Here is a 17,378-nt window from a genome sequence, read left to right on the forward strand (position 1 = left end):
CAAAAGAAATAAGATTGAAGATAAAATTACACATTTACCCTTGCCATAACGTGCCATATTATATATTTTCATGTCAATGATAGTAGCAAACTTTGAAAACGTAAGTTATTGAACTCTCCACAACAAGTTAAATAATGCTAATATATAAGCACAAAATTCGGCATAAAATATAGTGCTACCGCGTAATTGAAAACTTTTACATCTATATAAATCTCTTATCCTTTATTTGGATAGGAAGAAAATTAAAGGAAAAAATACTGAAAGGAAAAATTGGCAAAAATAGTAAAATTTCAAAGCTACGTTTTCTTTCATAATATTCTCCTCTCAATTTTCCTTCCGATTTTCCATTTATCCAAACCAAAATGTTGATGCACTTTGCTCTTTCGCTGATCCAACGAATTCAACCAAGGGATGCATTCTGTAAAATGAAAATCTAAATTATTATATATAAAAATATATATTCAATTGTGTGGGCCCCAAGATCGGGTCCGTATACTTGTTTACTCTTTACACAATATATAAAACTTTTAGAACTAGAAAATGAGTTTTCTCCCTGAAAAAAAAAGGGTAGAAAATGCTGCAAGGAAATTTGATACGTTCCAGTTAACTTTGATTTTGGGGGAATAACAATTTGGGACCAGTAGATAAATTAAATTAAATTTTAGGATTAAGACATTGCCAAATGGTAATTTTAGAAATGAGTGAGAGCTGAAAATTTCAAAAAATTATATATTCATGTAATAAATTTAATAAGATGACTTTGATGAAGGATAAAAGAAATATTTTCTCTCTGGTCTATAAATAAACGAGAGAGAAGTACAGTAGGACTTTTCAGTAATTTTATTTTGGGACTTGATTAATTTTAAAAAATTTATGTGTGTGGGACCCGCTATATGTGGTCTGTACTCCAAGTGTTGGTCAGAGTAAAGATAAGGTGAAGAGAAACCTTTCCTATAATAATATATTAGTCACTCGGAGCATGATTTAAGGTAGCGAAGATAAACAATTGATGGAAAAAAAAAAAACCTAATCAGAGCTGCCAAAGGGAACTAGTTTCAGTGCTCATAAGCACCATGATGCTCATCACTGTGATGAAATCTAAACCATTCAGATATGGTTTTAATGATATAGATTTAAAATTTTTAACTAGTACTTTTTAAATAAAAAATTTATTTTTTAAGAAATTTACAGTTAAGCTATTACTTTTATTTTGGATTATATACCTATTAATAAAAAGAAAATATTTTTTTTAAAAATATTAAATATTAAACCTTGACCATTCATATTAAATTTAAATGGCTGAGATTTGATTAGTGTTATGATGCTCATAATTGCAATGAGCACTACAACGATCACCGGATTAACTTCTGAGAAATCTCAGTCTGCAATAAGCTCAACCTTATTGATGCCTCTGATTGGAACCAAAGTCACACGAACAGTATCATCGTCCTTGGCTTCTAAATCCTCGATCCAACAAATCATCAATCAAATATCAACAATATTCTTCAAATCTTATAATACCCAATTCATTGCGTCAGACAATATGAGGTTCGAATATATTTAATTGATGAGACTTGAATAATATCTTAATTAGGATTTGAATGTATTGAATTAAATGGGAAACATTATAATTAAATGGGAATTTCAATTGGAGGCTCAAATGATAAAAAAATTAATAATTAATTTTGGATTAAAATAATATCTTAATTAGGATTTTAATATATTGAATTAAATATAAGTATTGTCCTATTTCAAATCAAATCAAATATATCAGTATGTGCATCACACGGGGGAGAAATTTCTAGTTCAAACCTTAAAACATGTAATAATACTTTTTTGTATTTAAAAAAAATAAGGTCGTTTACTATATAGGAACAAATTAAACACTTGACATATCAGCACACCAAGAGGTAGCAGAAAGAACACGTACACAGACACATAAAATTACATATATCCTATTATCACTGAGTGGTGCATAATCAGGATATTATGCATGATCATAACATCAAATATTAACACACAGTTACCCCACATAACTAGAATTACTCCTCTACGCACGTACGGTGCATAGTACAAGGGCCATATATAGAATGTCACAGACTTAGTATTATTACGCACGCTTAATTTCATTCATCTATATACTCAATCTTGATACCTTCAATGATGATTTGTCCCTTCCCAGCCTGAGGCACAAGAGCGACACCCACACGCTCTTCATTATCAGCACTCAAATCCTCCAAGAACTCTGTAATCCCAAGTCTCAGATTATTCTTCATGGTCAGCGTCTTGTGATGATGTGGCACGCTCACAAAACTCCCCGCGAACTCAGTAGTAATGGGCCCACCGGCCCCGCTGAATTCACCTTCCCGGTGCACATACACATCACCGGTGAATCGCTCGCAGAAAACTCGATCCCTTCAATCACTAACACCTCCTCCGTCATTTCCTTCTCCTTCTTACTCCTTCCCTTCTTCTCTCTTTCCACAGTAATACTCACGGGGGCGCGTAAAACCAGAGGGAACTGTACCTTGCCCCCATCGAATTTTTTCCCTTGACTTTTCAAGAACGTGCTACTGGAACGTGTAGGCTTGGCATCTCTCCACGGGATTCCAACATCCTGGTACGTGTAGCCTAGCTTTCTGGTGTCAAGGCAATCCTTAATTTTGATGTGATATTCACAACCTTTCTTTCAGCATCAAAAGCTAGAAAATCGGACGTGATTTTGCTGCGGCATCACCAAGTTTTTATCCACATGCATAGAGGATGGGATAAAGCTCATGCGCACTCACCTGAAAAAATTTTATAGTGTTCCTCATTATCTCAATGTTCATATCATCCAGGTCCTAGAAAGAAAGAATTCACAAGAAGGAATATGAGATGTGAAGAAGGAGATTTAGAAATAAATTGTTCCCACTTTTGCCATAGGCCCATATCACTAAATACCTTAAGCTAAACATATGCTGATTGTGGACTTAAAACTCTGAACAAATTTGAGAGCAACAAGGACATTTCACAAGTATAATTAAAATTATGCGGCCAGCGTGTTAAGCTTCCGGAAATTCTAAGCAACTGCTAAATCCCACTTCTTCAATTTTTTAAATCGAGTTCATTAAAATTTTCCTCTCTTCCCCTCTCCTCCATTTCCCCCATTGCAAACGAACTCTTAGTGGGAACTTATTATAATCAATAGACATATTTTTAAAATATATATATTGAAAAATAAAATAAATTGTTATATTATATTTAGAACTAAATTTAATTTTGTAACTAACTTTTATATTAAATATAGGAGGTTCTATATTATATGAAAATACTTCATAATTACATCATCACTAGCTAGCTAGCATGTGACTCAGCGCATATCCAACGGTTTTATAGTTTTGTTTCCGGCGTCTTTCATAAATTTTCATGGTCCCTAATTAATTAATTCCAATTCTTAATTGCACCAGCACGATGCCACATGAGGAGAAAAAAAAAGAATAATGGGATGAGCGGATTGCTTCTCAAAAAGTTTTCTCTTTTAACCAAAACTTCTGAAAAAGTTAGAGCCACAAGCATTTGCAAGAACCTAATTTCTTGTGCTATATATGAGTCCTATATTATAGAACAAGTAATATATATTACAATTATATCTATGCATAAATATTTCGTTAACCATTTTCATTTAAATTCGTGAAATATATATAATCTTAGGTTATTATTAAACTGAGTTTTATATATTTCTGAAAATGCATGAATGAGGATAATGTCTTTATAAATGAACATCTTAGATCTGGTAAAACTATAGCTAGCTAGTTAACTAGAAACCCACAAAATGTGGGGAAACAGTATAACTTATAAAAGAAAACAAATCAAAGAATTAAAGAACAGAACAATAATGTCCATTATATGCTATCATTGCCTCGTAGATTATTTTTTTAACATATTCATAGGAATTGGATCAATGAAATTAAAGGACCAAGGCATTTTGTAGAACAAGTCGTTTTATGTGGGTACAACTTAACCCTCTCATACGCAGTAACTCATATTATTGACGGCTTCGCATAACCAGTAGACTCTCATACCTTAAGTAGGTAATTAGGGGTATATAATAATTTATGAAAAAAAAGTATGTTTTAAATTAATTCTATATATTAAAAAATTATAAACGAATATCGGATAAAATACCTTACTAGAATAACTGTTTTAAAGTATATTATTTAGAAGTGAATTAAGTAGCAGCATTACAGTAGGTAAATAAATATAATTATAAATTTCAGAATAATTATATATGGGGTTATTTATATATGTATAATCAGTATTTAATATTTGGATGATTTATAAAATAAATGGATTTAGATTTTATTTATCAAAATAATAACCTAGTTATAAGAGGGGGGAAAAACCATATCATTCTCTTTGAAATTGCCTTCATTTTTTTTCATGCCACACGCCCACATCATTGTCAGAGCCATTCTCATATCTTTTTCTCGCTTTTCTGTTTTTGATGTGTGTGTCTCATCGTTGCGTGTGGCTATTGCTAATCTTTTTTGTAGCCTGTATCATTCAGTTCTCTTGTCTTCTTGCTTCTCGTCTTTCTTGTCTTCTTGCTCCTTTTCTGTATCGCATCTGAGGTACGTCTTATCTTTAGCTATCATTCCGTATTCCAACTGAAAAGCCAAAGAAAGGGGAAAAAAATCAATCCTTTCAAACTTTGTTTTTATATATTCAAGACTTTCACATGCTAATATTAAATTCCTATCATCTCAAGGTGATTTCTATCAGCGACTAATAATATTACATTTTAATAAGAAATTTCTTGATGATCTCCACTGCTACTCAAGTAATATTGAGTTCGATTAGAATAATCAAGGATATAAAATTTGGGAATTTCAGGGAATTGAATTAGAGTTTAACATATAATTTACTATTCTAATAAATTAATTGAACTAAACACGGCTAAGAGATATATAGGGATTCAAAAGAGGAATTGATTTTTAGAGGATAGCCTTTAAGAATAGAAAGTAGATTTAGAGTAGTTTTAAAGTAATTTTAAAATAATTCGTTTAGTAATAATTGATAGATACTTATGTGTATGATCTTTGTGAATTAAAGTCTCATTAAGAACTTATCTTTGCATGTTTGGATGGGGATAACTCGTTTGTCATTGTGTGTAAGCTGAAGAGTAATAGATAATTTTGAATTTTCTTTCATATATTTGTAAACTATGCATAATGTACTATTGTTCACTATCTTACAATAATGGTGCTAGTGGTAATCGCGCATTCTAATTTCTATGATAGGGCTACTCATCATGGAGTTCTTTTTTTTTTTTTCCCCTCCATGTCCCAGCTTGTTTCAAATCTGTTCCTTGGTGAGATTGATAAAATTAGAATGATATAAATAAATTGGTTTCAATTGGTAGGGTTAATAAATTATAAAGAAAATACTTTATCCAGTTCTAAATATGAGGTTGATTTTATAATTCTGCGTTTAATCCTAAATATAATGTCATAATCCCTCTTGCCTCCCAACTAATTTTCTTCTCTCTTATTCTTTTATTTATTGAGGAATTTTCACCTCTACACATTGGATTTTAATTTTTTTTTTTTTTTGCAATCAAAGACAAAATGATGACATTCATAGCAAATAAGATTTTTAAAAGTTACAAATACTTAACAATCCTATTTTAGCAAAATTAAAGTTAAGAAAACAAGATTTAGAAATAACATCAATATTAAAGGACACATGGGATTTTAATAATTCAATGACAATATGATTTTTCAAAGTGCCAAAAACTCTCTATGTATTGATTAAAATAGTATGTGGATAAGATGAATAGAAAACTTTCTACATTGGTCAGAGTATGGATAAGGTTAGACAAGGCTGTGCTCCTATTCGCTCATCCCCTTCCCCTCGTGACCCTATCATAAAGATCTCACGTCTCATCTTGCGTGAACATGACAACTTATACATCCTGAAGTTTAATGATTTTAGCTGCAAAAAAATAAGGTAGCCAAAATAAACAACTAATGAAGAAAATCACTCGAAGCCACCATGAAAGATCACCAAATTAACTTCTGAGAAATCTTAGTCTTCAATAAGTTCGATCTTGATGCCTCTGATTGTGACTCGCCCTTTCCCATACCTCGGAACCAAAGTCACACGAACACTATCATCGTCCTCGGCTTCTAAATCCTCCAATAAATCACTCAACCCCAACCTTAAATTTGTAATAATCTTCTTGTTCTTGTGCTTGTGCGTGTGAGGCACGCTCACAAAACTTCCTGCGAACTCTGAGTTATCTGGCCTTATAACCTTATCATCTTCGTCATTAATGAACACATCAAACTTCACTGCTTCGTTTCTCTCAAAGTCAATCCCTTCAATCACCAACACCTCCTCCTTCTCTTCCTTCTCCTTCTTGCTCCTTCCCTTCTTCGGCCTCTTCACATCTGTACTCACTGTAGACTCCAGAACGACAGGGAACTTGACAGATTTTGAAGAAGTCTCAGCAGCTTGTGCAGCTCCAACACCAAAAAGTTGAGGAACTAGGGCTACCTTTTGAGCTTTCGAAGACCTGCGACGAGGTGTGGGCTTTGATTTCAGCCATGGAAGTTCGACGTCTTGATAGAAGTACCCCAGTTTTCTTGTGTCGAGGCAATCTTTGACTTTGACGCGTACGAGGTTCTTGTTCTCGTCGTAGAAGAGGAAGCCGGAGTTCAACCAGTCTGGGTCGGAGATGTCTCTTCTCTTGCCTCCTAGGGTTTTCCATATGCTCCACATTCTGTCGACGTTGGAATGATGGCCGAAGAAAATGGGGTCTCTGCCAGCTGAGTAAAAGGTTCCCATGTCTTCGTAGTTAGGCTGGGTGTTGTCGCCCGTCCATAAGTGGACCGGACCGTGAGGGATGTTCTCGATAGAGCCGGCGCCGGGGTCCGGCTCATCTCCGGCTCGGTAGGCACTTCCGAAGAATAGTCTGTGTATTAAAATAAAGATAAGCATGAGAAATATGAAAAATATAGTATATGGGAAAGACAAGGGAGACCTTTCATATATACCAAACACGGGCGTTGAAAATCAAAACCATTGGATGCAGAAGTGGGCGCACGTACTTAGAAGAAAACTGTAATTTTTTTTTTTTTGTGACAGAAAACTTTAATTTTTAAAGTATTCATTTCAAGCCTTGGATACAGTGACCCACCATACTTTTTAGAATATTATTTATTCAATTAGTGGGCACAGTGGTGATTTTTTCTTATATGGACTGATTTATTATTCCAATAAGAGGGCAATATTGATTATGTCTATTTCACCGCTATTTGTATAATTAAATGTATTAAGAGAAGAGTTAGTATATAATACATTAATACATTTAAGCGATTTTAGAGTTAAATGACCAAAGCTGTATTTTCTAAAGTTAAAAGACCTAGTCAAAACTTCGTAAAATTAAAGAAAAAAATGCATACTTTTAACCAAAAGATTATATTAATAATACATGCATTGTTATCATTGAAAAAGGTTTTCCAAAATTTAAATTACTTAAAGTTTATTTATGATCAACTTTACCCAACACATTACATGACTGCTGGATGGATTAAGCTTATTTTTTATGGGGTATGAATGAGATAAAAATTCACGAATTATACTTATACTAGGTCAGTCCCCAACAATTTCACCTAATATAATAAGACCTTGGGATTTCCTGGCAAGGCCATGATACTAAAGGCTAAACCTTCAGGAGAGTAGCGAGAACCCCAAACCAGATGGGGTATACCAGTTTCGTTCATTTGAGTTGACTACTTGATTTCAAAATATCCTCTATTTAACACTTTTGTTAAATGTAAAAAATATATTTAGCATGATTGAAGTATTTTTATTTAAAAAGTAAATAAATTGGACTAAAGTCAACTAGGTGAGATCGGCGCATATATTTTGAAACGTTTGAAAAATTAAATTAAATTTTACGTACATAAGTGAGAAAACTTACGTTGGAGTTTTAGCGTTGGAGACCATTTGCCTATACATGATGGTGAGATTACTGGAGATGACGCTACGACCGTTGTTACTGTTCTGAGACGTGGAACTGTCGTCGTCGATGTTAAAGTCAAGGTCCGTGATTGCCGGAGGTTGGTGTTTCGCACTACGAAGAGCATCATACAGAGATGACGCAGAATCTGTGTAAATCGCCGGAATCTGCATTCCGGGGGGAGAATCCCAATTCCAGAACGGCAACGAAAAACTGGGATCTCCGATCAGGTTCCCTAAGATTCTCTCGTGGAAATAAAGGTACCAACGATGAAAGGGAAAGAAAAGCCAAGAATTATGGACTTGGAGATCGAGGTCAGGGAACCCTGCTTGGTGATACGCACCGTCGCAGTATGCGCAGTGAACGTTAGCTTGTTGTGTGAAGCTACGTGGGTCATCGGAAGGTAAAGCTTTCATGAGCTCAATGGCTTTCTTGTACTTTGCTAATTGGTCGGCGGTGACCAAGTGAGCCGCCGATCTAACCCTAAGGGGTTTAGAGGGTGGAAACTTGAAGTCTATGATTTTTGAGGAAACTGGCGGGCAACAATTGGTTGGTTCAACGCCAGATGGTAGATCCGGAGGGCCACAGGTGGTTAGGTCCGGTGGGGACACCGGAGCAGCGAAGGCAAAAGGGTTGGCGGCGGCAGCACCGTAAAGCCCTCCAATGGCGCCAAGGACAACATTTCTCCGATTAGCTAGAACATGAAATAGTTGTTGATCTTCTTGGGAGATGTTTTTAGGGTTTTCAGAGTCACTATGCATGGCTTTGCATGAGAATTTGGAAACATGATAACGTTTTGGTTTGGCATTTCTGGAGGATCGTGGCTGAGAGAATGGAGACAAGGAAGAAGTAGAAGAAGAGGCATGAATGGAGGACAAAAAGGAAAGAGACGATGATGAGATAGAGGCCATGTTTTGGTAAGTTGGTTTGAGATGATAAGTTAAAAGTGGTGGTATCGAAGGCTTTTATAATGAGATTGAGAAGACCATTCCAAATTTAAAAGATAGAGGCACAGAGATTTAGAAGACTTTCTATTCCGAGAGTTTTCGTAGTGGTGATGATATCAAACAAGAAATTTGTTTGAAAGCCTTTAATTTTGACATTTCAGAGCTGCATTTATTGCGAGCATAACTTGCTAATTTAATAATCGAAAATGTCTCCAGTTACTCTAAATTTTCTTCAATGACCAGTTGCCTTTATTGGACAATTCATAACTTCATTTTACAAATTTCGATTTTTTTTGGGTATTTAAAGTAGACAGTTCTCAGTCCAAAAAAAAGAAGAAGCAGATAATTCTGATTGCACTATAACAAATTCTCGAGGAGGTAATCTTTCTCAGTTTCTTGAGTATGAAACTTGATTACTGTTTCTTTCGTTTCTTTGTGACATACTTCCTCCTTTCTTTATTGTAAAATATACGTCTATTTATTTTATTATATAAAAATACGTCTAGTTATTTACCTCGCCATAGGAAAAAAAATTATATTCACCCATATTTAAAACTATGTATTATATATTCAACTAGATAAAAGTTATATATGGATAAAAAAAATTGCTTCAGACTTTATTAAATAAACACAATCTTAACAAAAAAAATATAACCAATACTCATGACTTATAATGGGGATCATTTATTTCTTTATAGAATACGCCCTCATGATAAAAAAAATGATGCGAAAAAGGTATATTTTCAATTTTTAAAATATTGACATGTGCTTAGACAAAGTTATACATGAATGATATCAAAGAAGAAATATGTTTGAAAGCCTTTAATTTTGACATTTCAGAGCTGCATTTATTGCGAGTAAAACTTGCTAATTAATGTAAATGAACTATTGTGCATATAATTAATTCTCCAGAATTTAATAAGCGAAAATGTTTCCACTTCTCTAAATTTTCTTCAATGACCAGCTGCTTTTATTGGACAATTTGTCATCTTACAAATTTCGATTTTTTTTTAAGTATTTGAAGTAGACAATCCTCAGTCCAGAAGAAGAAAAAAAGGAAGACAATTCTGTTTGTATTATAACTAATTCTCGAGGAGGTAATTTTTCTCCGTTTCTTGCGTATGAAACTTGATTACTGTTTCTTTCGTTTCTTTGTGACATACTTCCTCCCTTCTTTATTGTAAAATATGTCTAATTATTTAACTCACCATGACCAATAAAACTTTAATTGTCCAAATATAGAAATAATTATATTCACTCATATTTAAAACTATGTATTATATATATATATATATATATATTCAACTAGAGAAAAGTTATATATGGATAAAAAAAAATTGCTTCAGACTTCACTAAATAAAGACAGTCTTAAAAAAAAAAAATTAGTACCCTTGACAAGGATCATTTATTTCTTCATAAAATGTGCCCTCATGATAAAAACTGATGCGAGAAAAGCTATCTTTTCAATTTTTAACATTGCCATGTGCTTTATGCAAAGTTATACATAAATAAGTTTAATAAAAAAAATTTCGAAGAAAATTGCATCGTATATATTGCTCGTAATTTGATAAACTAAAAGTTCCATAGTTATAAGAATTACAGTAATATATAGTTTGATTACAAAGAAAATTATTTTATAGGTACCCATATTTTTCCGTAATTATTAATTTGATACGTATATCTTTTTATCTCTTAATTAAATCTTTTAAATTTGCTTAGTTAGCACCATCAACCACGGTAACTTTGATCTGTTAACAGTACTGTTAACTCCTATATAAGAGCTAATGGTGCCAATACTACAAAATTAAAGAATTTAATTAACAAAGGTAGAGGTACTAAATTAAAATTTAAAAGAACACACACACATATATATAGACGTTCTTATAAAATGGGTTCCCGTTAACCATAGTTTTGTCTTTTGAATGTGATTACTACCTATTTTTTAGATTCTTGAACCTAAATTTTTAAATATTACCTTCGATTCTAATTATAAAACTTCTTTTATAGTACACAAATGAGGTCTTATAATTAGGACCGGAGGTAATATACTTTTACTCCCTCCGATACCAAATGTATGTTATCAGATTGTTGTCATGCTCAGCGCTGCTGGCGCTGCCCCTTACCAAGAACATGAAAAAAAACTGAAAAATAAATACGCTCTCCCATGCTAATGTAAAGCTATATAATTAATTTATGGACATTAAAATATTAATTAAATTAATTATTTATAATAAATGTGTGATGATTTTTTTTTAAAAAGTACTCTCTTTGATTATTATTCCTATAGATAAAACTCCCTTTAATATATATGATAGGTATGGATGGTTTAAAAAAAATTGTGTAAATTTGAGAAATAAAATGAATTAAGATTTAATATTTAAGAGCAAAACAAACTATTCAAAAGCTATTAGACTATTTTGTAATAAAACATGTTTTAGTAATTTCGTATAGTTTTAGAATTGAATGAAGAGGGTCATTGTTAGATATTGGACTGGCCAAAAGAGAAATTATTACCTATGGAACTAATCCATCACAGTCAATTGGGAAAACAAAAACGTCAATAAAAAATATTTCGATTTTTTTTGGTTTGGTATTTGAAGTAGACAGCTCTCAGTTCAGAAGAAGAAAAAAAGAAGACAGTTCTATTTGTATTATAACTAGTTCTGGAGGAGGTAACCTTTTTCCGTTTCTTGCGTGTGAAACTTGATTACTGTTTCTTTCGTTTCTTTGTGACATACTTCCTCCCTTCTTTATTGTCATGTCTAATTATTTACCTCACCATGATCAATGAAACTTTAATTGTTCAAATATGGAAAAAATTATATTCACTCATATTTAAAACTGTGTATTACATATACATATATATATTCAACTAGAGAAAAGTTATATATGTATAAAAAAATTGCTTCAGACTTCATTAAATAAATATAATCAATACCCATGACAAGGATCATTTATTTCTTTATAGAATACGCTCTCACGATAAAAACTGATGCGAGAAAAGGTATATTTTCAATTTTTAAAATATTGCCATGTGCTTATACAAAGTTATACACGACTAAGTTTATTTGGGTGAAGAATGATAATTTTTTTGGGAACAAAATTACATCGTATGGCTCGTAATTTGATAAATTAAAAGCACTAGCTTTTAGGAGAGACGGGGGGATTGAGGGTGTTTATAGTTTGATTACAAAGAAAATCTTTTTATAGGTACATATATTTTTCTTCAATTATTAATTTGATACTTATACCTTTTTATCTCTTGATTAAATCTTTTAAATTTGTTCTGTTAGCACCATCAATCGCAGCAACTTTGATTCATTAACAATACTTTTAGCTCCTATACAAGAGCTAATAGTGTCAATACTACAAAATTAAAGAATTTAATTAAAAAACTGTACAGGTACTAAATTAAAATTTGAAAGAATATATATAGGTACTTGTAAAATGGGTTCCCTTTCATCATATTTTTGTCTTTTGAATGTAATTACTACATATATTTCATATTCTTTAAGCTAATTTTTTAAATATATTTTTTACATCAAATTGTTGTCATACTCAACACCGCTACCTCTTACCAAAAACATGAAAAGAGCGGAAAAATAAATGCCCTCCCCTATCCCAATGCAAAAGTTAGATAATTAATTTGTAGATATTAAAAAATTAGTTAAACTAATATTTGTAATAAATTTTGCATTGATTTTTTTTAAAGAAAGAACTCTCTTGGATTACTATTCCTATAGATAAAACACCCTTCAAAATATGTAATTAGTATGGTCGGTTTAAAAAAAATTATAAATTTTTGAAGTAAAGTAAATTAAGATTTTATATTTAATAGCAAGATCGTTTAACTAGCTTATATATTTACAGTTGGAGAGGCTATTAGACTATTTCGTAATAAAACATGTTTTAGAATTGAATCAAGAGGGTCATCATTAGATATGGGACTAAAGAGAATTCATTGCCTATGGGACTAATGCATCAGAGAGTCAGCTGGGAAAACAAAACGTCAGTAATAAAAATCACAAACGCAGGTTTACATTCAATTCATTATTGAAAGAAATACTCCCTCAATTAAAAAACTATACTAACTTTTTAACGTTTTAACACATAGATTATGAAATGTAATTAATACTACTTCCGATCTTTAATATAAGAGCTCGTTCGACTTTTATTTTAGTCCTAAATATAAGATTTCAATCTACTTTATTTCTCTTTTTTTTTTTAAGGTAATCCTTATAATAATAGTGGTTCTAACCAATATATATTTAATTAGTAAAGATATTTTGGAAAAAAAAAACCTATTTATTATAAATAACTAACTTAATTAATTTTTTTAATCTACTCAAATTAGTCAACTAGTTCTTATATTAAGGATTGACGGTAGTACATTTGCTAAAATACTGATCACATTGTCAACATTTTTCTCAATTAAATGACTTAAGACATTTTCGCATTTATCGTTTAGGAAAAGGGCCAATAGGAAAAATGCTAGTAATAAATACTGCTTTGAACTTCTGAAAAGGTATAAAAAAAAAAATGAAACAAGAGTTTTCTTCTTAAAACACTTATATTATATAAAACAGATGGAGTACATTAGCTTAATCTTAAGCATGTTTCTAACCGACATTAATTAATTGCAAATTTCAACGAACAACAATAACAATAGAACAAAACTGTATAATCTAACAGCTCATCAAATTATTATTTTATTTGTATAAATAAATATGTATATTAAGTAACTGGCACAGCTAGAATAGAAAGTGATTAATAATTTATTTTCCTAGAAGCTTCGGTTTAAATGTGAAGAGATTAACGTTGAGTTTTATACAATACACATCATTTTTTTTTTGCCAGCGTACTATACACATCATATGTATTTAGATTATTGATGATATTAATATAAACTTGCAATTAAAAATATAGAGATTAGACTTAAGTTCAAAGTGACTTGGAAATACTCTTATTTATAACCAAATAATATTTTTTAGAATACTCTTAGTTTTGAAAGAAAAATTAATTATTTCTGTATCATGCAACGGTGTTTTCAAAAACCTTTAATATATCTGCGTCAAATGAAAACGGTGGTCGTTTTTCCTCCAAGAATTAAGAAATATTTATAATATCACATGGGGCTAGCCTAAGAAATAAAAATAGGATGACATGGGTAAAGATTCGAATCCGAATACTTTCTATGTAACAAAAACAAGGGAAATATAGATGATACTGTTAAAAAGGGACATTATACATTTTAAAATTGAGTCATGCGTATAAAAAGAAATGGAGTGATTAACTTGACAGATCCCCCCTTTTTTTAAAGGAAAAAAATCTTGGTAAGTAAGTGTTTTAATTAGTTTAATCAGTTACTTATCTAAGCTAGTTGTAGATCTAACACATAGCGTAAAATATAAGATTCATTTTATTTTTAGTTTCTTAAGCATAGAATCATTGTGCAAAGTAAACTAGTGCTCGTGGAGTGGAAAAGTTATACGCAGCCAATAAATTGAAAGGTAAAAAAAAACTAAATAGTTTTAAGTTTAAATTCTGAAAAAATCCTTATTTGGAGGACTTTAATTTTAAACATTTTTTACCAGACAAAAATTAAGCTCAAATTCTAAATAATTTTGAGATATCTGCACAGGAAAAAATAAACTATTTACTAGTTAGTTGCAAGAAAATCAACTCAGTCTCCTTTAAATAAATTTATGGGGTCGAATAATTCACGAGGAAATTCGAATTTTCTCTGTTTAGGATCTGTCAATATTTAAATTTGAACAGTGAGCAATAATAAAAACCATATATTTGTTTGGATAAAAAATATTCCTCCGGTCCTAAATGTAAGACTCTTATACACACTAGTATAAGGGTCTTATATTTAGAGCCGTAGGAGTAAGAGGATAAAATTCAAACACAAGTGGTGAAGCAATTCAAGACGAGGACCTTCATAATCCTGATATGACAAAATCAGAAACTGTCATTTCTCTTAACATATTTATTAATTGTTGAAAAGAAAAATGATGATTGTAAAGGTTGACAAGAAACCATACCAGCTCAGAATCAAATTTCGAATTTCAACTGGGTTAGGTTTCTCCAAAATGGTTTTCCCAAAATGATCACTCTCTGCTTTTGGGAAAAGATGACAATTAAAAAAAATATTAATTAGATTAGAGGATCGGAAGCTAAGATTTTCTGATGGAACATCCATTAACACCAGATGCATGGATCAGGTTAACGAGGAACTCATACTCAAGCATATACCTTGGAAAATGACATCAAAGTTGAATACTTTCTTCATTCTCGTTGCAATACTGTTTTAAACATTGTCAAGTATTAAACATGGATATCTTTTTTAATAAGAATTCAAACTTAATTGTCGGGCACTCAAGTGAGCAACTCAACAAAAATTAGAATCTTGATTCATGCACGTTGTTAGAAACTATCTTCTCCGCTAAACCCAATTTTCATTGATAATTATCCTTGTTGAATGTACATGGTAAGAACATTTTTATAAGAGATAATTCCAATACAAATGATTAAAGAAAGTAATTTAGAAATCAACACATGTTTTTTTATAAATAACTAATTTAATTAATATTTGTAATCTTTGCAAATTGTTTATAATCGTTACTAATTAGTCATCCACCTCCTATACCTATATTAATAACAGCTTGGGCATTGCGTGTTAATCCCAAACTTTGGCTTCCTTGTAAAGTTCCACATTTCTTGCAAATTCAAAAACGACGGCCAATTTTTATATATGTTGCTTCCCTATCTGCTCTGCTGCTTATTCATATGTTGAGGGAAAAATAATCTTATCCATGCATATGAGGATTTTGATTTCTTAAATAAAAGACAAAAACTCTCAATTTTAAACACAAAAAAGAAGTCATCTTGGCATCTTTGAATAAAGAAAACGATCCTTTTTGTTTTTTGGGTATTAAGTCAAACCTTTAACTTGGCCGACTAATGGGAGCCTAAAGAACACTCGCAGAAGTCAGAACTCATACAGCGTGCTGTATTCAAATTTGAAACCACAGAAGTTGCGTGTCAGTGTTGGGCCATTGAACTCAGACACCAAAACAAAACTGTGTGATGCGAGCAGGCTGTAGTGGTCAAAACATGAAATTCTCAAATGAAAATAAATAAATAAGTAGTTTCTCAAATGAAATAATTCTGTTGGGACTCTTAGGAGGAAGAAATAGTCCAGCTCAGAGGGTGAGAAATGCCAACAGCATCCTTATAGAAATTCTTCTGTGCTGATCTTTCTACATTAGTGCAAGGATTTTTCCAACTAAGATATGTTTGGATTAGTGGAAACAAAGCTGATTTTCATTTCATCTAACTTTTATAAAAATCAGTTAGTACAATATGATTTACGTTTAGATTGACATTTCTAGAAAATCAGTTTGAAAAATTAAAACTTGTGTGAATGCATTATAAAAAAATAAGTTTAAATATAAAATGACTGAAAAAGACACAAGTTTTTATATAATACTCAATTAACTAATTTAAAAATATTAAATAAATTAAATAAATTATTGTAAAGTATTTAATTTAATTAATTAATTTGACTGATAAACTAATATATAATTTAATGACATACAAAAATATTTTAGAGAGATCATAAAATATATAATAGAATTAAGTAATTTATTTAACTTTTTAATATGTTCAAATTAATCTATTAAGATCTTATATTGAAGAGCGAATGTGACATATCAAATATATACAACTTGTAAATATTTAAAAACAAATAATTATATATATTTAATAAATAAAAATATAAAAATTACAAATAACAACAAATAATTAAAAGATTAAAAGTAACAGAAAATCTAATTAAAAAGTCTCATTAAAAAAACCTTCGAACACAACCACCTAAAAAACAAAAAACCTTTAAACACAGCCCACATTTACATAGTACGACAAGAGAGGGGAGAGGCTTCATTCAGAGAAAAGAAAAGAGGACAAATCTGGAAATTAGTCATGCAACACAGCGCAAACCAACGCACCTAACGCAGCTTCAGCCCTAGCACAGGTTACGAAGCAAAATAACTTCTGAGCTACTGCTGATCCAAACAAGAAAAATTTGACTAATGTAGCTTTTATCTTTTGATAACACGTTTGGGGTGGCCCAACACCATTCCAAACAAAGCCTAAGGAGGTGTTTGGGAAGCCTAATAAACATTTTTCAATAACATTTTTTCACAAATCGAGACAAATTCCTTCGTACATTTACCTCATATACTGTAAAAACACTTTTAAAATCATGATTTTAATTTTACCCAAACACTTTTTAAATGTATATGGGGCGTCAGCAAAGAAAACGCTCATATTTTCTCCTGTATCTCATCTAGGACTCACATTTAACTGGTTCAAGGGTAAGGATAAGGTCCTCGGATGGAAAACCTGACAGGAATTTG

At 31.4% G+C, this 17,378-nt stretch overlaps 1 protein-coding gene across 1 annotated transcript; it reads right to left on the reverse strand.

Moving 5' to 3' along the window:
- Positions 1 to 5,733: 5,733 nt before the first annotated feature.
- Positions 5,734 to 8,949, reverse strand: LOC114732384 (polyphenol oxidase, chloroplastic-like). Its single transcript, XM_028919668.1, has 2 exons — positions 7,970 to 8,949; positions 5,734 to 6,958 (listed from the first exon to the last, which is right to left on the reverse strand). Exons 1-2 carry the CDS (start codon positions 8,917 to 8,919, stop codon positions 6,070 to 6,072), a joined length of 1,839 nt encoding a protein of 612 aa, XP_028775501.1. The 5' UTR covers positions 8,920 to 8,949; the 3' UTR covers positions 5,734 to 6,069.
- Between the last annotated feature and the right edge of the window lie 8,429 nt (positions 8,950 to 17,378).

This window comes from Neltuma alba, unplaced genomic scaffold (assembly GCF_004799145.2).
Source record: "Neltuma alba isolate B1F8T4 unplaced genomic scaffold, ASM479914v2 tig00012910_pilon, whole genome shotgun sequence".
In the NCBI taxonomy this organism is placed as follows: domain Eukaryota; kingdom Viridiplantae; phylum Streptophyta; class Magnoliopsida; order Fabales; family Fabaceae; genus Neltuma; species Neltuma alba.